The sequence below is a fragment of the Agelaius tricolor genome, unplaced genomic scaffold, assembly GCF_023055355.1.
Source record: "Agelaius tricolor isolate 1412-34295 unplaced genomic scaffold, bAgeTri1.0.p SCAF_4, whole genome shotgun sequence".
Taxonomy (NCBI): Eukaryota; Metazoa; Chordata; class Aves; order Passeriformes; family Icteridae; genus Agelaius; species Agelaius tricolor.
The window spans coordinates 6,374,627-6,396,751 of NW_027269264.1; the positions used below are offsets into that span (position 1 = coordinate 6,374,627).

Genomic DNA, 22,125 nt, shown 5'->3' on the forward strand with positions numbered 1-22,125 from the left:
GTTTTCCTGAAACACAACCCCAGACGTTAGGAGGGTATGACAGCAACTATTTCTTGGTCAGCTGACTTAGACTCTGCTAATCAAAATGCAGCACAGGTGCATGGGAACTCCCCAGCTATGCAGATACTCATACTTGAAAAACATGAGACACAGCTTGTGCGTTTTTTATACAACATGATTTGAAATGCCTCATAAATTGTTTTCACTTGATTAAAGAAAAGAGTCAACTTTGCAGAAAACAATTTATTAAATACATAAGACTTGGTTGCTACACCTAATTACAGACAAAATACTGTGAATGAAGCATGCACTTACCACAGACATCAATGACTATTTTCATTTATTTTAAATGGTCTTTATTTCTGTAAGTTAAGGCTGTACCAATACAAATTTTAAAAATCAAAAATACAAAGTCACACTACAATAGTAGCAAACATTGTACAGACACTGAAACCAATCTCTAATGCAGCAGAATCAGACTGCTTAAAGATTATCATGAGAGAATAAAAATGGAGGTGAAGTGCAATAAAGATCTGAATATCTCTGGAATTTACAGACCAGTAACAGTGAATGTCATACTCCAATTAGCACAAAAAAAATCCATTATTTTCAAAAGCCTAACTATCTGAGAACTAAGCAAGAGAGAAAACTCATAAATACCACCTTAAAAAAAACCCTCTTGGTCTTTATTTTCTTATTGAGGGCACTTCTGTACTCAAATACTTAAAGAATATTTTTCAAGACATTGTGGCAGACAACAGTACAATACACATTTGTTTAGTCTATCCCCATTAACAAACAGTGGAGTGTCTTGAAGAAGAAAAGTACATCACAACAACAACAACAAAAAATTTAACTGACACAAGTGACAGACAACTTTGTTGACCATATCGATCTTCACCAGTGAAGGAGCTTACCATGTATGAAGTTTGCTACTTAAAAATATGCTGCAGGCATGGCAATATGACATTCAATGGGTCAAAAATTTATCCAGTTGATGAGTAAAAGAATTACCAGCCATGGAAACACCACTGGGGATCTGAGGTTCAAAGTGGGTTATGAAATCCTTCTTCGTTTACAGCCACAAAGCCTTTTTGCTTGTTTTTCTCCTGATGCTGTGCAAGTACAGAAATAGGGTAATTTGAGGACAATGGGGCCAAACAGTTAATTGAAAATGGACTAATTCAAAAACTTGACAATGTTACTCACGTTTTCAGAAAAAGATCCAGTAATCTCCTCCTTCCCCCCAGATTTCTAGATTTGCAGAGCTTAATGCATTAAAATGCATCAAAATATTACTTCTCCCTAGTAAATTTCTGTTCAGTTAATCTCACAAATCCCAGAACAAGGGATCTGTGTAAGAAGGTGCCCTGTGTACAGGCAACTGCATTTGGAGTGGATGATACATAGCACTCCTCATGCTAAAGTCTCTGCCTTAAATAGCTGATTACAGCTGGGGCTTGCAAGGGGGTCTAAAAAAAGCTAGGTCCCAAATTCCACTGGGGTTTGGATAGATAATTCTTTCCTGGATCCTTTCAGCAGCATAGGCTAAGCTATATTTAAAAGGAAAAAGGAAAGCTGGTCCTGCAATATAAAGCACATCAGACAAAATGCAATTACAGGACTGACAGTATGTACACTGAAGGAATCACTGTGATTGGAAGATGGTATCTAAACCAGCACACCATTAATATAATCTAATCTGCATCTTGAAACTGATTAATTGTGGTGAAAAGCAAACAAATGCAACTAGAGACTGACATGCTACAGGCAGCAGGCTAGATCAGGTCTGCACCTATAGAACCCTTACTGCATTTCCAGTGTGCAAATGGGAAATAAAGGATGTTGATGGCTTTTCTGATTCAAATCTAAGCTGGAGATAATGCAGATATACCTAGCTTCACAATGGAAAATAAGAAGATGGGAAAAAAACAGCTGCTGTGTTGAAATCTGTTTTTTTGGCACATTAGGCCAACACATAGCAGTTAGAAAGACAAGTTGGTAAGACAATTAGTGCAATGGTGAAACCACTGAGACTCTGATCTACTCATACATAGAAGAAACATAGGATGAAAGACCATGCCTTGAATATTTAATATTAGGGCCACGCAGGCAGGAGTTCTGTGGAGTGAAAACTCTTCACTCATACTAGTGGAAGCACATGCTCATGTGTAAATGGCTACTAGACAACCAAAACAATGGAGAACCACACTGTAACTAGTCCCAGCTGGCTCCTCATCTGGTAAAGCAAGTCTGAAGAAGCTTCCAGTTTTTAAAGGACAATTACAGGACCTAACATTTCTGATGAGAGCCCTATTCCCTCCAACTGATAGAAACTGAGGTGCTGCAACAGGCTTTTCAATATTCTATCACTTGTGAAAGGTTTTAATCTTCAGCTGGAGTTTTGAATTCACCAGGTTTTGGGGGACCAGCTCACAACCTACTACACCAGATAATTTTCAGTGTATTCTGTATGCTTCCTTTAATATTGCCTTTTGTAAATGTCCTGGGTATCACTAAAAAGAACAACTACATTGAAAAATTTGGCATAAATGTTAACTTTTGGAAGTGTTTTACATCACAAGGGCTGTCAATTTTCCTGCTTGGAGACAGAGATGACTTCAGACCAATAATTCTAAGGATGAACTAAATGTATTCTTATTTTCCCCAGTCATGCAGTTTTTCTCATGACTTGTTATTTTGATTTGAAAAGTCTTTTCAAGACAGCCTTCATGTCTCAACAGAGATGGAAATATTATCTTAAAGACCAGCCTAGGTACAGTGAACCATGCCTGGTGGCTGGGAAATCCACCAGAAGTATCTCACATTTCCCTCTTGCCTGTTCGTTGTATGAGTACAGTATGATGCAATTTCAGCCTGTCAGAATCTTACAAAGATCAAAACGAATGCATATGCTTGTGCATTTACAATACTGCCAGATTTTACGCAGAGGGTAGAAGAGGAACTGAAAATGCAATGTCAGAATTTTGATAAACAGGGCTTGTCTGCCATGCAAGCAGTTGGAAAGAAAGAGACCAAAAATCTTGGGCTTGACTTTTATCCAAGTCTCATTTGGCAGCAATGTGTGGCTTCCGTAGAGGCAGAGCAGAGACTGGAATCCACCACTTGACCAGGGTGACACTTGTTTACAAGAGCCAGTTCACAACTGCTATGAGAGCTAACAGTTTCTTATGGTAATCAGAGGACTGCTTTAATTAAATGGTATTTTTGCATGCTCCAAAATTACTTGAGCAGGCCTGGCTATTCATTAGATCTATTACCAATGGTGTTACACATTCCCTCATACCCCTCACAATTGGTAGACTGTTGCTGCAGGAGGTGTGGCAAGAGAACATGGCTTTCTTTCAGGTCTGTTAAAGGTTTTCCAAATTAAAATCAATGAGAAGATACTTGAAAGAAAGATGGAGAGTTAATTTTTTTTCCCTTTTATTTCTTTTTTAAGCTTCAAGCTGGTAAGTGATAGATAAGCTGTGCAGACAAGATAGTAGAAATTTGGCACATCCCATCTACCACAACATATTGATTCCTTCTACAGAAGGCACTAAATACTGGCATAAACCAAGAAATGATCAGCAGAATGCAGTTTTAGTATGACACACAAAAATCCTGGCACAGCTTCATAGTACAATTTTCACTTACCTAAAATGGTGGTGATTATAGCAGAAATGGTTAGGGTTTTTACAAGTACCACGTAAACATACAAATGTCAGAACATCTAGAAGACATGCAAAATTTCAAGAGCAACATCACTGAATTACACAATGCATAGAGTTATTATTATTATTATTATTATTATTATTATTATTATTCAAGACAGTGTAATATTTTTAATAAACAAAAGGTTTTTTAAAACCTACAAACAGTTTTGCAAACTGTTCTTAAAAGAAATTGTTAAAGTCAGTGAGTGAGTGTTAACCTTTTAGAGCTTTAACTCTATGAATGAATTGGTCACTATGGAGAATTCAGTTAGGTGGAAATTTAGTTATACTTAAGCAAAATATGTTGGTCAACTGCTGTTTTGGAAGAAACTGTGCTAATCTTGTCAATTTACAAAATGGCAAAAAATACATTCACATTAAATATTAGAAAGATTAAACATTGCATGCAGGGGAAGACAAAATCCTTGTGTTAGCTGTTTCTCCTGGCACTGCTCACCATGAGACTAAGGGCTGTCATAGCAAAAATGCTTTTCAAAAGCAGAGTTAAAGCCTGCAGATAATTGATACAAATGGAAAAGATTTTCTAATTCTGGTGTAAAACAAAGTAGGATATTAAAGGATAAGGATTACGCTTGCCTTCTTTAGAAAAAAGGACAAAAACTTCCATTGTGTTTGCCAGGCTTTTCCACTGCCTTTCCACTGCTTTTCATTGCACTTGGATATTCTGTCACTTCTTTTCTTCCAGTATTGAGTAGTTTTTCTGCCTAGACAGGTCTCCAGATGAACCCTGATATGGATGTGTCACATGGACAAAAACAAGCACTGACACACATCTATGGCCAAGTGATGTCCCCTCCTGCACACCTCAGACTCATTTCCAGTGGGGCTAGTCATGTGCTTGGGAGGAAAGTGCAGGAACAGCCCGAGCTTGGTGGAAGCAGAGGCAAAGGCACACACTTCTCACAGCACTCTGCAGAAGTGGAACCAAATTCTCTCCGGCAGCAGCCCCACCCAGCTTTCAGGTACTGCCACAAATAGGTGCAAAATCAGGTTTGCACCATCTCCTTCCCTGACAGCTTTCAGATTTCATTAAGACATTTCATTTCACATTTCTTCTGCACATCTCTGAATGCCTCGGATACTTCTGCACCTGCATTTCACATCCATGGCCCCAGCCTTGTGCAGAGGAACTCAGTCTTTTAAGCTGCTCACAGAGAAAGCTCCTGAAGAAGGCAAAGCTTCCAAGATCTGAATCATAGGCACCAGGCAGAAAACAAAGGTCTCCACAAAGTGACTGACACTCCAGTCATTGTTCAGTGCACCTTTAGCCTTAGAGACAGTAGGATATTTGTCTCCATACCCAAAAGTTACTAAAAATCAATTTGAAGCCATTTAGTATTGATCCTTGGCTTCTATATCCACCACTGAAGATAGTCAGACAATGTCTCCTGCATCACTTTGTTTTCAGGCTGGAAATTTACATATAGGAAGTGAATTAAATGCGTGATAGTAGAAGAGAGAGAGGAATCCCAGCAGGAGCAATGTGGAGCAGACTATAAAGCTACACATGATTTAGTCCAGCTGAGAACATGCTATAAAGGTAACAAGGGCAGATTACAACTCAGTAAGATTACAACTTTCAGAGAAAGCAGATCAAATTCTAGGCATGAGGAATGTCAAAGAGTTTTATTTGTTCATAAAAAAAAGAAAAAAAGAAAATACCAGTTGAAGTGGCAAAGATAGTATCTGTTAAATTAATTAATTATTTTAAAGCATTTCGTCTTCTACTTTTTCCTAAACATTTTGCATTTTCTTGATGATTTTTCTCTCACTTGACTGTTATTTTCTTGACACTAAGAGACTGTATCAAACAGTAGTAACCAAAAAGAACTCACTAATCGATTCCTACAGTTTTGTTTGAAAGAACTTAACACCCCTTCTCATTCCAATTGAAACTACCCCACTGAATTTCAAAGATAGCACCTACCTTACCAGTGCCTTAAATGCTGTGAAAGAAACCTCTTTTAATTACAAAAGATCAGATTGAAATCTGAAATGGTACTGTTTTTTCAGATAGTGAGAAATGCTGTCTAATGAGTACTGAGCACAAGAACAAAAGATTAGGCAAAAGAATCCTAGTATCTTTGAAATAGTTAAGTCCATCTTTTAATGCACAAACAACTCATTTAGTGGCATTTATATAATAAAATAAATGGAGTTTAGTATGTATTACCAAATGCACTACCATTAATCGAGTGAGATACAGAAGAAATAAATTAATTTCTTGAGACAGAAATTCATCTGTTCACGTAACAAGAAAATTTTGTGGCAAACTCTTATTTTCCCACATCAGTTTAGGAATTAAAGCTTTAGATATCACCACTGCTTCAAATATGTTCCACTTGAGAGGATAGTGTCAAACTTTTCAACAAACTCAGAGGTGTCTCTGGGCTGTGGGGCTTCACAGCTTTGCAGGATTTTGCCACCGTAAATGCCTCTCTGCTGCTTCCAGGAAGAGTCAAGGTGCTGGAGAACAATGGCAGCAGGGCTTTGCAGGCATCAGCCACAGTGCAGTGGGGAGGAACAGGCTTGGAACCTGGTTTGCAGGACTGCAGCTGGAAGCAGTGCAACCATGCAACTCACCGGGGCTCAGAGAACGTGGATATGTCCTCGGAAGGGCCATTCCTCCACCGGCTGTGGTTATGCTCGTGTGAAAGAGGTGGAGCACTGATGTCCCTGGGGGCCCTTAGCCTTCCAAAACCCTTGAAGAGATCAAGCACAGCCTCATGTGTTTTTCGCATGCTGTCCTTTGGAAAGTATCATCATTTAATTGTGCTTAAAGCCTTCTCCCTTCTTGGCTTGCAGATGCCCAGCTGATAGGGATGCCCTTGAAAAGCTGCCCTTGGGCTCTCTGTTTTTGGAGAATCGTGCTGCAACTTTCCTGTTGGCTCTGCACAGAGCAAACAGACAGCTGGAAGACACCAGCTATTACAATGTCCACAACCACCAAGACATGGCCCAGCACTTGGGGACCATCACCAGAAAGTGCAGTACCAAGTTTCTGGCTAGGAATATAGCCATACTTTGCAACGGATGATCTCCTCTCTCCACTGTTCCTCAGCACTGAGCGCACATTCAGCACACGCAGGAAAGCAGAGAAATAAGAGAAAATACATCCTGCTCCTTAAGAACATGGAGAGCAAAGAAGCCATCTCTCCATGGTGACATTTAGCAAAGAACCCTCATTAAAGAGTAGACCCATTTCCTGCCATGTTTCATAGTGAGAAGTCCTTCTCTGCACTAACCCAGAGAGATGAACTGGTTCATTTCAGGCAAATAAAATGACAAATCTGCATCCTGTAGGTTCTCTTTTTTAACACACGTTCATGCTGCCTCTGGAAGTTCGGGGAGCTGGATGTGTCCCAATGTCCTGTTGTTTGCACCATGAGCTGAACTCCTCTCCATGACAGAGGGAGCCCAAAAGTTGCATACTGTTGAGGACCAGTCATCTCAGTGCTATTTGCCAGTCCATTATGTCAGTAGAGGACTACACAGCACACAGACATGGGCCTGGTCCTCCACATAGGAGTAAATTTAATCTCATGTCAAGTTATTTCATGACTTGAAAGCCTCTCACAAAAAGCAGAAGAGGGAAGGAGAGTGCTTCCAGCATGCGAGATGCGAGCCTCCAGAGTGCTCCCACACAGTATCCCATAACCCCACATATCCCATGCAAGGTGGGCTGCCCTGAGCACGTTATCCCCAAAGCACAAGGTCACTTGATGGGCAGAGCTCCCAGCCAAGAGCAGCCCTGCACACAGCGGTCCCCCTGCCCCACAGTGCAGACACCAGGAAGGAGGAATATTTGAGGATCAGAAAGGTAAGAGGAGTGAAGCCTTTGGGGTTGGGGAAGACCAGTCAATCACAATCATTTCCAGCTAACTGCTAGATGGAATGATCAGCCCATGCACCACATGTGCTAGTCAGGTCAGTCAATTCACTTATGGGATGTACACAGACATGATGACAAGAAAGGGTAAAATATGAGCTGAACAGGAAGAAACCTAGTGCAACAGGAATCTCATTTTCCTTTAAGGCTGTCTCGGCCTTAGGGCAGCCTGGGCTCTAGAGTGACACAGCACCTGCTCTTTCTGATCCCCATCTTACCACCCCACATCACTTGCGCAAACAGCAGAACAAGATTTGGTCACAAACATCTAAGACACGAACAGTTAACAGTACAACATTGCTTGTGTGTCACTCTCTACACAGCTTTCTAAGAGGGTAACAATATTGTAGAGACGGAGTATCAATCCATAGCCACTTCTAAAAAGAAAGTGCTGATACTCTTCATAAACAAGAACGTGCAACAGGGACACAGATTCCATTGTTAGATTATCCTCTATGTCAGTAGCCCTGATGCTGCTATCATAGAATTATTGCATTATGCAAGTGAACAAGGTATATGCTGTTATTTTAGATATCCCTTGGAATTTAGTTTATAATGTAGTTCATGACAGTATGTCATTCTCCTGCACTTAAAAATACATTTTGTTGCATAAATACATTTTTGAAAATAAAACAGGCAGTTTGTGACACCCAGGCAGCACAGACTTCAGTTTCAACTAACTGCATGAAGACGTAACATTGTGCAAAACCACAACATCATAAATACATGCATGGATGACTAAAAAACCAGAGCTTACACTGTCCAAAGTGTCCACAGCTCTGCCCATCTACATGTGCAATCATGTGGACAGATCCAAATGCATGTATTGTGCACAGCTGCATCCAGATCAGTCCAGTGACATCCACATATAATCCCCATGTTTGACTCTTATTGTGGTGTCCTGAGAAGGCCACGTGGGAAAGTCAGCACTAACATTAGTGCAGACCCCTTTGCACTGTGTAGGCCTGTGCTTTGGCACTTAGCCTCTTAAGTTCAAGGCCAAATTTTGCTCTTGGTAGCACTGAGCAAATCTCCCAAAAGCCAGTAGATAATTCTCAAGGCATCTAATACATCTACAAATGATCCAGAAGGGTCTGAATCTGCATTATCCTTTTGATATGCTTCCAATGGGACGCAGTAACTCAGCCAGGCTAATGACTCTGTGATGCTGGTAGATGAACACCATCCTCTGTCTCCCTGATGGGGTCTGCACCTCAATTTTTTAGCAGATTCAGCTCAGTACGTTGGCAGAAAATTACCCGACTTCCCCCTTTTTTTGCTGTCTTTTCTGCTGGGGAGCTGAGTTGAAATCACTCACTGACGAGGTCTAACATCAAGTTGAAGAAAGTGAGTGCTTAAAAAAATGAAGGCAAAAGAAAGGAGAAAAGCAAGCCCCATTTTGGAGCCAGCTAACCTCATCTTAAGGAAATCACAGCCTCACTGCTTCCACAAAAACTCAGCTTTTACATCAGAGTATGATGTAGTCAGGAGTGCAGCCACCCACCTGCAGTACCTCACTGTAGCCACTGCACCCAATCACCATCATACAGCCTGTGCTGGACAGGAGCAGGACAGTGTTTTGCCAGCTGCCCTTGAGTTCATGGTAAGAGGTGCTCAGTAACAAAAGCCAAGGCTGGAGACCACAGTTCTTTGTTTAGCCAGAGGGACAGGATGTTAAGACTTGGCAGCACTAGCCCGTGGCCACACTGCTGTATCTTAGCACCAGGGAGGGTGCACACCATTGCTATGAGCTTCAACTTGCTGCAAAAGCAGGTGTGATGCCCTCAGTCAAAACTGCAAATAACTGAGTTGTCCTCTCTCACCTAAAATAACGAGATCTACATGTACTCTCCTACCAGTATTAGACAAAACCATGAGAGTAGCTTAAACCCAAAGTCTCTCTCCCAGACAGTTAATAACCTTTCACAGTCTTAATACAAATGGCAATTAGACAAACTGTGATCACTCAATTCCTTTAACTGTCCACAAATAAGACTGAATAATAGGTTATATTAAATGCCCTTCAAAACTAGTAAGTTTAATTTTGTACTATATTACATGGGTATCATATTCTGTCCATATTCCTATTCTGTCCATTAACTTCTTCAACAAGTAGTCTGTGTGGGGCTGGCCCACCAGAACTTACCAGGCAATCTGCCATCATCACTGCTGGAGTTACTACAGATAATCACAAAGCAGAACAAAACTATTCCTATAATCACAGAATCAGAGTATGGGTAAGGTTGGAAGGAACCACAGTGTGTCATATGTTCCAAGCTCCCTGTTCAAGCAGGGTCATCCTAAAGCACACAGCACAGGATTGTTTTCGTACAATTCTTGTTTATCTCCAGTGAGGGTGGGTCTTCTCTGGGCAATCTGTTCCTGTGTGTGATTAGAGAGATGTCCCAGTGCCTTAATCATCTTTGTTGGCTTCCACTGGACCTGATGGAGGAGTTCCATGCCTTTCTTGTACTGAGGAGCCCAGAGCTGGACACAGCATTCCAGGTGAGGCCTCTCCAGGGCTGAGTAGAGGGGCCGGGTCACTTGCCTCAGCCTGCTGGCACTGCTCTTCATGATGCAGCCCAGGATGTCACCGCCTTCTTGGCCACCAGGGCACTGCTGGCTCACGGAGAGCTGCTTGTCCACAGGACCCCCAGCTCCTTCTCCACAGAGCTGCTTCCCAGCAGGTCACCCCCAGGCTGTGCTGGTGCCTGGGGTTGTTCCTCCCCAGCTGTGGGACCCTGCCCTTGCCTTGGCTGAATTTCAGAAGGTTCCTCTGTGCCCATCTCTCCAGGCTCTGAGGTCCTTCTGAAGGGCTGCACAGCCCTCTGGGCTATCGGCCACTGCTGCCAGCTTTGTGTTGTCAGTGAAATTGGTGAGGAGGCCTCTGCCCTTCATCCAAGCCATTGATGGGTAAATTAAACAAGACTGGGCCCACTACTGTACCTTGGGAGACACAACTAGGAACAAGCCTCCAACTAGAGCTTGTGCCATTGATTATGACTCTGGGATCTGTTGCTCAGCCAGTTCTCAATCCACCTCCCTGTCTTCCCATTCAGTCTATTCTTCCTGAGTTTGCCTATAAGAGAAAGCCTCACTGAAGTTGAGATAGACAAGATTGCTGCTCTCCCTTCATCCATCCACACAGTTGTTTAATGGTAAAAGGCAAATCAGGTTGGTCAAGCATGATTTACTTTTAGTGAATCCATGCTGACTATCCTGATCACCTTCTCCTGTGGACAGAGGTGGTCTCCAGAATGAGGCACTTCCTCACCTTTCCAGGGATTGGGGTGTGGCTAATTGGCCAGTAATTTCCTGGGCTCCCCTTTTTTCCTTTTGAACACTGGGGTAATATTTGATCTGCAGGCACCTCTCCATGACCTTTCAAAGGTGATCATGAGCAGCCTCAGGTATGGTGTCCACCAAGTCTCTAAGCACTTGTGGATGCATCCCATCAGGGTCCATGGACTTGCGGATGTCTAGGTGTTCTCCAACACCTTTCCCTCTTTGACCAAGGGAAAGTCTCCCTTACAACATTCCTTTATCCTGATCTCCTGGGTCAGACATCCCTGAGGGCTGGTGTTGCCAGTGAAGACCATTGCAAAGGCAGCACTCAGTAATTCTGCCTTCTCTATGTCCTCTGTTACCAGGATCCCTCCTTCACTTAGTAACAGGCCCATATTATCCTTCCTTTTCCTCTTGTTATTGATGTATTTGCAGACATCCTTCTTGTTGTCCTTAATGTCCTTGGCCAGATTTAATTCCAGTTGGGCCCTGGCTTCCCTCGTGATAATATTGAGGCTATCACAATAAGCACACACACGCCAATGCTTATCCCCTAACCAGACAAGCAAAGGTTGCTCATGTGCCCAACTAAGTCAAGGGGACCAGAGATGCTGCCTCACTGCTGCTGGACATCAGCACAAACCACCCTAATACTGTGGTAATCAACAATTTAGGCAGCATGTAGAGTCAAAAAGTCATGGGAAATACTTCTTTTGACCTCTCAGTTTAAAACCCAGGAGCGCCAGTCTTCTTTCTTCTGAGATCTGTGTTGAGGCTGAATTACAGCACGGATGTGAAACAACACTTCAAAGTGCTGCTTGCAGCACAGCACATGTACTGCCAGTGACTGGCCTCCTCAGAGCAAAGGGGTGGGCTGGGCAGGGGAGGAGAGGTGGGAAACAGAGATCTGCTGCCCCACAAAGGCCAGCTGATACCCATCCCCTCACTGCAGAACAGGAAAGGAAATGTAGGGAGCTATGTCAGATACTGCAATAGCTGTCACAGGGAAGTGTTGAGATGAGTACCAGTGGGGAGAAAGAGAAACCAGACTTCCCTAGAGGTCAGCTCCATGGCTGGAGCTCTCACCGGGCACTTTGAGAGAGGTCCTTGGCATGGAATGCTCACGCTACAGCACACACTAAGCACCACTGCATGAGTCCTCAATGGAAAACAGTAAAGAAATCCCAGAACAAGAGTGGTCTTGCAAAACTATTTTTCACTGTATCATACTAAAAGCACTGCTGTGAAAAGTCAAGGCAGTACAAACAGCAACCAGATATCTGGCCTCATCTAGAAACTGGGCAGCTGTCTTTCTGCCTTCACCTGAAATCTCTCTGTGCTTCTGTCTCCTTCACCAACAAGTCAGATATGCCATGGCACTGAAAGTCACAGACACAGCTTGTAATCACTTCAGTACAGTTATAATTTGGCGTCAAGTCCCAAAGCTAAGTTACAAAAGGAGGGCTCTATAATATGAACAATTGCTTGTGCCCACCAATCCACTGCCTACCCTGAGAGACAGCAGATGGTAAATGGAAGACTGTAGAACTGGTGGCTACACTACTATGGAGTGTCAGACACAGGAAACCAGACCTTTTACCAGCCTTGCTACATGTGGAAAAAAAAAGAGATTACAGCCAGGTTGTGTCCCCTGCATAAAGCTCCCTGGGAGGACAGATATTTATTATAGTAGAAATCTCTGCCCTTAGGCTTTTCAGTTCCACATCTGCTACCTATTTCATCCCCAAAACATACCTTCAGTAAGGCTTAAGTGAGGTGCAGACCCTCTGCCACCTCCCTCTCACACAGGAACATTTCATCCTAGGAACACAGAAAAAAAAGTTTAGAGGTGCTAGGTGGATTACTTGTATTTCTATTTGCTACCTTTCTTTCACCTCTTCTTTGGAATTAGTGATGATTAAAGTCATTGCACAGTTGCAGATCTAAAGAATTTGAAGGATATGCAGGAATGTGAAGAAATACAGACAAACAAGCATAAAGAAACTCAACAATTAAAAACTGCTATACAAGAAAGCCTCTTGAAAGGCTGTTTGGTCCAATACCCAGCAGAAGTCGGCCAAGGTTGTCTTTCATTGACTTCAGCAGGAACTCAATTACCCCAGCAGACTTTTCTAAAGCCTCACCACAGCCCTAGCACATCCTTGTGGAACTTAAACTAAGTTTATTTCCTTGAAAAGCACTGTTCCTAATTTTAAGTGTCAAGAATTATAACTGTTCACTGAAACAGCAAATTTCTTAGTGTTTTTCCCATACTTGTAGTAGAACAACTACATTAAAAAGTAGAAGAGTAGAACTTGTTATTTCAAGGCTTTAAGGTCCAAATTCTGCCTTCAGATTCACATGCACATTTTCCATTGTCTGCAATGGAAACAGATGATGTATAGCTAAGTTAAATTGGTATTCCAGCACTTAAAACTATCCAGCTTTTTACCTCTCTGTAGAATTTCTTTAAAAATTTCTGTAGAAATATCATTACACTCTCTATTGTTTTGTGGATTTCAAATGATGGCTTAAGACATAGTTGATGTCATTTTTCTGTACAGCTGGGATAAGACTGCAGATTTTTCTGTACTGTTCGTTTTCCCAGAATACTGAAAGAGTGCTCTATGTCAACAGATTTTATATTACATACACACATTGATAAAATACTAACAACCTATACTTAAAGAGGTGAAATTATGTGTGACAATGGTTTTGCCATTATACTTTTGCATACTGTTGAAAACAATACTTTTTAGCCTAAACAACAGCAACATTTTGATCCCAGAAAATCAACATACCCAAAAGTTTAAAATGGCATTTAGCTGACTTCAGGATTTTTGTAGTGTAAATGAGCCTCAGGAAACATAATAAAAACAGACAAAAATGCTGTAAATGGTTTTGTGAACTTACATTGATGCATTTCTTATTTCTTGGTCTTGCTGATCAAGAATAAGCTAGCAGGTAAGAAGCTGCAGCCAATGTTAAGTTTGTCTCCTCCACTGTGGGAGGTCATGTTACAATACTAAGTTGAAAAAATGCTTTAGAACAGAATTGCTATGTAAGCCTCCCTGGGGATTTACACTCATTAATGTGTGCATGTTAAAAATGGTATTTTCAGTCTATCTTGTGTTGCCTGAGAACCATTTCTATCCTTTTAAAATCTGCATTTGTATTATAACCCATAAGTACCTTTCATTTTTGCATTAACACTATAAATACTGTTAGTAATACTAAACTATTTCTGTTGACTTATTTGTAGAAAGAAAAATATATTATATGTTTATATATTCTTATAAAGTGATTAACACTGGAGAGAGGGCTGAGAGGGGGAATAGTGTACAATCACAGCTGATGTGTATTATTGAGCACAAATTCAATGCTTGAAACAAAAAGGAAAAGAAAAAAGTATTTGGTGTTCATTCAAGCAGTGTCAGATGACGAGTCATAGGATGCTGACACTATGAAGTTGCCAGTATTGGAGTGGCTTGCCATGGACTGGGCAGCCTGCTGGCTCAAGTTATTGCAGATCAGCACCAGCTGGTTGCTCTGAGCTTCTGAGAGGGTGCTGCAGCTCTGGTAGACACTGAAGTTGGTCTTGCGGCCAGGGATGTTCCCTTTCTCACACATTGTCTTCACCATCTTGGCAAGCTTGTTTTTCCCCAGGGCTTGGCAGTTGTACCAGTGAAGTGCAGCCAAGTTGACAACGGGTTTGATGGACAGGTAAAAAGGCGCATCCTCGTAGCGCATGGCCGGAGGGCGCCGCTGCGCGTACTCCTTGTAGTCCTGCACGGGGCAGGTCTGCGGGGAGTGCTGGGTGGCGTACACCCGCGAGTCCGTCCCGCCTCTCTTGCTCTTGGTACTCACATCCCCGTTGTCTGGCCCCATCCACTCCAGGTACTCCAACCCAGTCTCTGTCACTCGCAGCCGGATGTCTCCCCACTTGAGGGTGGACCCGTGGAAACCCGTGCAGTGTCCAAACGCCTTAGTGTTGTTCAGCCATACTAGGTTCAGAAGCCCTTCAGGATTGTACCTGCTCAATAAGCCTCTTTTGCGCAGGATAAGCTCATCAGCAAAGGTAAGCTTCATGGATTTGTGTGGCTTGTTTCCTTTGCCTTTACACCTCAGCTCTATCTGCTTTTGCTTTAGAGCTTCCTGGGACCTCTTGAACTCCTTATCCCTTGTAATACTGTATCCATACCTGTGCTCTTTGAGATACCGCTCCAGTCCACACTGATAGTTGGCCAGACTGTTTGGCTCATATTCAGACCCATCCTTTTGTCTGGCATCCACAAAGAAGGATGCAAGATAGGCGTCAAGCTCTTTGCAGGGGATGACATAGATCTCACGGGTCTCAGAGGGGTACTTGGAAATGAGGAATTCTCGGAAATTGCGGAGAGCGGTCTGCGTGCTGCGAATGGTCTTCTCATTCTGCTCCCTGCTGAGCTCTGCTGCTCTCTCATCCTGGTCTGGAAGAGGAAGAATGGGACAGAAAAGAGAAAGTAGAAGCAGTGAGTTTATGTGATGCACTTTTTCCTAAAACAAATTTCCTCAAAAAGGAAAAAACTCAAAATCAAGTTCACGAAGAGCACTGGTAAACATCTTTACATACCTGTCACATGACTGAAAAGCCAACTTCAGTTTAACAAATGACATACTATATGATACAAAACTAAGTGAGCTCCTCATGACACCGGGGCACAGTTTTGTGCATGGAGATTTATGAAAAGCACTGAGATTAAAGGCAATAGGCTTTTTACAACTAAGGCAAAGTGGAAGGATTTTCCATGGATCCCAATGTTGTGTGCAAGGCCCAGACTCAGGAATAAGCCCACTTTGAATTGTTTCATTTGTGAAACGAGAGGTTGTACTGGTTACATGTTTTTCCCCTAGGAAAAAAAAAAGAGCTAAAGCATCATATTTATGATGGTAATATTTATCTTTAATCAGATACATTTTTAAAGAGTGAAATAAATATAGCCAGAATGTACAGTACAAAAAAAGGCAGCACATCCAAGAGAAATGACAGGTAAAATTGCTACAGAACAATGTGCAATTTACAAATGTACAAGAATAAAGAAAATATAGTCAATATGTTCACATCAGAAAACATGGAAAAAACCCATGATTACACAGCCTCTCTATGTCATCAGATTGTATCTTGACAGAAAAAGTACAATTGTCTTTTCATTTTGCAGAAAAATCAAATTCTAGAAAAAATTTTATATTTAACAGGTTATCCTCATAGATCCTTACAATCAACAACATATCAAAACACAATATTCAGATGCTACCTCTATGATAGCTGTTACTGACAGCTGATTTTCTGGCTGATCATAAGAGAAGCATAAAAAGGAAAAGCTTTAAAGCTATGGGTGTTTTTAAGGACTGTTTTCTTGGCATGTGCAAACTATCTGTTTGAACAAGAATGGAGCTCAAAGCATACAGGTGGAACTGTCATTCTGAATGTGATAAATCTTTATGGTTTTAGAAAATTAAAAACAAATGCAAAGAAGGAAAAATTCAATTATTTAAATATTTTCTGGAATTGTACGTAAAACAGTTTTGTCTCTCTTCCACTTAACAAGCAGAAGAGGGGAAAAACTCCAAGCTCTTTTCTATTTGGTCTCATTGCAAAACCCATACATTCTGCCATCCTTTTAGCAGTGCCATAGCAACCCTCACCAGGTGTCTCCCACCTTAGATACACACACAAAGTGATATGAGACCAGGTGAAGTTCCCATTGCCTCTCTGTCAATCAGGTAAAGCTTACATCAGGCTGTGTAGCACACCCATGGCTTTGCACCAGTGTTTAGACACTTGCTCCTCTCTTCCCTGCAAGCCTATTAGCAGGGGAGAGGGCAGCAGGGAAAGGAAGGCAGTCTCTCCTTCCCTACCCTCCCTGCAGTGTTCCATGTGGTGCAGAAACACTGGTGCAGAGCTGGGCGGCTTCTCCTTCCACCAATCTACAGAGTGCCTCTCAGGAAAGTTCACCCCATCACCTCCATACCACATCTGCAGAGAGAGACACAGGGAATGACTTGCCCCAGGACTTCCCAGCAGGATAGAAGCAGGACTGAGCTTATAATCCTCATGATCAGGCCCTGTGCTTTCAGAGAGAGGCATCCTGCATCCACACCACTCACCCACTAAGAGAGGTTTCTCAAATCCTCTGCAAAGCACAGAGAAGTGGGCATCTGCTACTGAGGCCTTTGGGGGCTTCTGCAGGCAGGAGAAAATGCTGCTACAAAGGACTGAGGTTTTCTTGAACTGTGCTCCAGGGGAGCAAGAAAGGTCACCTGCCTGATTCAGAAACTCATTTTAATACTGATGTCAGTATCAAAGAGCTCTTCAAAGCCTACAGTGAAGCCTCATGCTCTAGGCAGTGTACATAATAGATCCTCTTAGTGTGGCTAGATGCAAGCTAAAAAAAAGAGACAGCCCTGTTCAAAGATCCAAAACAAACATTTACTCTGGTATTTTGTTCACTGCACCCACCACCACCACTTGTTATAGAACTGTGTAAGTAATGATTGCTTTGACTGACAGCCCACATCCTAAGTTCTATTTCAATATAAACAGCACATATAATGGCTCAGTTTTATAAATGTCATCAATCACTTCTTCTTAAAGGATAGCCTGTCACAACACAGCAGTGACACCCAGTCAGTCATTTATGTTACAGCATCTTTCCTCAATCTGCAAAGGAAATTGCCCTATCTACAGCGAACAGTTATAAAACCCATGCTGAATTAAAGATTCCCCCAACTTACATTACGAAAACAGTACCCCAGAAACACTGCATTCCTGCACTGGTTTGTTGTGTGCTACTTCACACGGCAGGTGGGAAACATTAAAGAAGAATGGGTCAGGTTTTCCTGCAGCCACATCAGGAGAGCTACCTCTACTTTGGTGAATCCAGGCTGAAGTAGTAGTAATGGATTATTCTCCTCCTACAAGACCACTCAAATATTGGTGGCGTATCATGTAGCATGGCATAAATGTGGGGAGTTTCCCATGTAACAGTTCCCAGATGTTTGCTTTGTCTCACTTTGCTGATCTTGCTGAATAGAGACCAAAGCTCTTTTTAACGTTCTGTGGAGCTGGTAGAAACTACTGGAAACACTGGTGGGGGTCTACACTAATTCCTTGACTACTGCAATCAGGAGCCTATTTGCTCTTGAACTTGAACTACTCAGTGTATCATCAAGTCTTCAGTATCCATGGGTTCCAAAACAGGGTAAAAGCACAGAAAAAAAAGCCACCAAGTCCTCCTAGAAAACACCTCTATATCAGAACATCCCCAAGCTGCAAACTGATGTGGGATAGAAGAACGGGGAAGTGTTATATATGCTTCCACCTTTCTTATAGTCTTCTGTATGCCTCTGTTGTTAGGTTTGAGGAATACAAGTACTCTTGTGTTACAGTCTAATTTCTCTCAGATGGTTGGTCAGAACCAATCAACCAAAAATTACTGTCATCATTGATCTATGAAGCCAAGCTACCCTTACTGTCTTTTCCTTGTCATAATGCAGTCTTTGGAACTAGTAGTACTGTTACCCCTGTTTCACAGATCACAAGCAGAAGCATAAAAAAATAGTGGAGATACATTTCCTGAGGTCCTGCCCCCTCAGCTGCATCACTGCACAAAGGACCTGGTTATAGGTCTTGTGTTTCTTATCATATCCCACACCACAGTTTCATTTCCAAGAAAACCAGAGTGTGGCAGAAAAAGACAGGAAAACCCACCTTACTGGGGGGTCCAGGGTAAACTCACAACTATGAGTTTGAAAAGGTGATGAGTACTTAAGATGTTCTAGTTCAAATGAAGTGAAAGAGATAAAGTGACCAGGCAGAGATTAAACAGAAAACCTAGTGGGAGCAGATGTCCCAGGCTAGCCCACGACCATCAGATGATCTCTCCCACAGAGGAACAGCTGTTTTCTGATCTTTTCATAATCTGATCTTAACACAGCCAAGACCTAATATTATCAACAGAGTTATCAAACTCAGGCTTGTTTTAATTTCAGCTCACACACATACACACACTTCGACTCCCTGGAAAGGATGTAACCTCTGTAATTACATAGGGCAGGAGGAAAGGCACTTGCTTTCATGACAGACACAGATTGTTAATGTTCAGAGAGCATTTGCACATCAGTGGGAGTCACAAACCTGAGTTATTATTGCAAAAAGTCTTAAACTCTGCATATGGTGAGCAGTGAGATCTCACAGATGTACATTAAAAGTAAGGTGGGTTTTCTTGGTCATAATCACATCACCAGCTGAGTCTTCTCTGCCAAATTTTTGTCCTGCCTAGGAAAATGCCTCTGCAGCAGTCCTGCTTCCACCAATATGCTTTCATTCAAGTGAAAAAGCATAGTTAACCACACACAAAGCACCACATATCTCTATTCTGGAGCGAACTGCCCTCTCTCCACTCCCCAACACCTTGCAGGTTGGCTCTTGCCCCTCTTTTTTGCAGTTTTGCAGTAACTGAAAAGTAGTGATATCCAGCCTTTGGGCCGTGGCAATACGCAGCCCATTATAACAGCTAAGTAAACCACAGCCTGCTCCTACCATTTTCTCCAGTCCCCTCCTGTTTCAAGAAGGAATCTATAGGCAAACAACACTCTCAAATCTACAGTCTCAGTGAGCAGAGGTCACGCTGTTTTACGAGGTAGTTATGGTCAAGTCAAAATGGGGAACAGCTGCATTAGCCTCTGACAAATGTGTCCCCCTGGAAGCCATGCTACTGCCGCCCTGTCAGAACCAGCTGAATGCCACTGTCATACCACAGCATCCCAGAATATTAGTACTTGTTCTGCATGCCAAACTTAGAAAGCTGACAACTGGTTTTCACCGTATCACAAGAATAAACCAGTGAATACCATTCTCATGTCTTGCTGCCAAAAATGAGGGTAAGGGTAAGAGCAGAAGGTGTCCACAGCAGAAGTGCCTCTAAACATTTGCAGAAACATCCTGAGATTAAGTAGAAAAAACTGCTTCTGTATTTTTTCTTGAATGTCTAACCCCTCTGATGTTGTTACTAAATTCTGTTTAACAGTTAAAGTTCCCTGTTCCCACTATATTAAGTTAAACTCTATTTTAACATTTAAAATGTTCAACTCTATTTTAACATTTTCAGAAAATACTTTCATTGGCATGTAAAATCTTATTAGAGAATTAATTAATATCCACTTATGAAAGACACTACGTTTTTGGCCAAAAAAATTATACTTCTTTTCAGTTAACCTGCTCCAATGAAATTATCTGCAAAATGTTTTATGATTCTAAAATTACAAAGCTTTAGATTATATCAAAGGAAAAAGGACATGGACTGCAAACAAATGAGTATGGGAATATTTATTCATAGGTATCTCCATGAAGTAAAGTCACTAAAATAGGCTGTAGTCACCTGTATATTTTTTGCAACGTACAGCATGGCCTGGTAATGAATGCTCACTCAGACACTAGAGCTGACTTCCAGTTTGTGCTTTCTTTCACTACTTTCTCACAAGAGCTTCAAAAGATTTGAGACGCAATTTGACTGCTGGTAAAGCCAACAACAAAATACAGATCGATATTAAGGGGACTTCTCCACAATCCTTAGATGTCAGAAAACCTGTGGCTATGACAAGGGATTAAGTTATGTTCTCCTACAACTGACTGTCTCACCAGTTTTTTTGGGTTTTTTTCAGTGGATAGAGCAATTGCTAACAAACAGTGCAAAACAGCAGCACTGTTGGAACTCCAATTTTTAAAAGGCTGCCTTCCTTCTCCACCTGATGCATGCGACATCTGAGCCATTCCAGCACAAAGCCATTCTAAAAATGCATTTTCTAAATAGAAAGTGTTCCTATTGGTTCACTTCATCTATTCAGCTATGTTCCTATCACTTCACTTCATCTGTCTGGTTTTGTTTTCATCATGGTAGTGGAAAAGAGAAGTGCTGCATTCCAGTTTTACCTTGCATTTCCCTTCTTCCACTGAACAATTTCATTGGCATTTCTGTAGTATGAGGCCATACAGTTTCCTATCTCCTTTTGAAGCTGTTCTGAGATGCACTGGCACGAACTGCTGCAATGCAAAGTGGGATGTATTTCCTGTGCATCCTGGGATATTTATCCATATTCAACCTTCATTTGACAGGAAGAAGTATACCAACTCCAGCTCTCCCAGGCTTGCCCAACACTGCAACAATGCAGAGCAGGATGCTACAGCTTGGACACAACATGGAGAACAGCAGAAACAGAAAATATTTTGAGAAACCCATATATCTGGTACATAGGTAATGTACAGACAAAATATACTCAGCTGGCAGCTGGAGTGGAATCTGCTATTTTATCTGGCCCATTCCAAGTCAGTCACCTGGCCTGTAACTAACCCTGCAACCATCTCCAGGTCTACCTGCCACACCTCATCCCACTCTTATTTCCATAGCTACTATCTTTACAGGAGGTATATAAAAATAAATTATTTGGACCTTTATATAATTGACATTTAGGGACTCAACCCTTCATAGAGGAGGAGGAGGATATAAAAGTCACACTTAGAATCTTCAATACTACAAACCCAAAACCATTAGAAAACTTTTTAAAAAATGTGAAACTCCATTCCTTTCAAAATAACTGACTAAACTTCCTTCAACAATATTCAGCTCTAAGATGTAACTTCTACTCTTTCAGAGCTCAGGTTTAACAAATCAGGTTGTTTGGTGAAATGGAAATTGGAGTAGGTAAGTGGGAAAATATTACCTATAATGTGAAGCTACTATCAGCTGTATGTTGAGCATGTGTCTTTTTATTCAGCCATATAATATTCTAATAATTCCCAACAGTTAATGGCTAACACCATTAGAAAACTCTAGGTACTGGTTTCAGTTTAAAAATGAAGAGACACTTTTTGATAATTATTTTCTTCAGATTAAATATTTAACTCTGGAAAACAGATTTTTTAATTTTTTTTTTTTACCCAGGATGTCTTAGCAACATAAAGAAAAGTTGCCTATTCAAAATACGTTGGTTACTTAATGCTTTGTGGCAGAAGCAATTAAAGGAATGATGGTAATGCTCTACACTACCCTGAGAACTGGAAGTTGGGTGATGCACAGAGAAGAGACACACTCATTTTCAAAGAGGACCTGGCTCAGCATGATTCTGGAAAGTGTTGCATACATACACTCAGCAGGGAATCAGTTTTTCTTCCAA

The 22,125-nt window shown here is 41.6% G+C and overlaps 1 protein-coding gene across 1 annotated transcript in view; it reads right to left on the bottom strand.

Moving 5' to 3' along the window:
* Positions 1-228: 228 nt before the first annotated feature.
* KIAA1958 (KIAA1958 ortholog) overlaps positions 229-22,125 on the bottom strand; it is a 65,055-nt gene continuing 43,158 nt past the window's right edge. Inside the window, exon 3 of the mRNA XM_071424444.1 lies at positions 229-15,383. Within this exon, the coding sequence (XP_071280545.1) occupies positions 14,338-15,383 (1,046 nt within the window). The 3' untranslated portion in view covers positions 229-14,337. The remainder of the gene's footprint in view (positions 15,384-22,125) is intronic.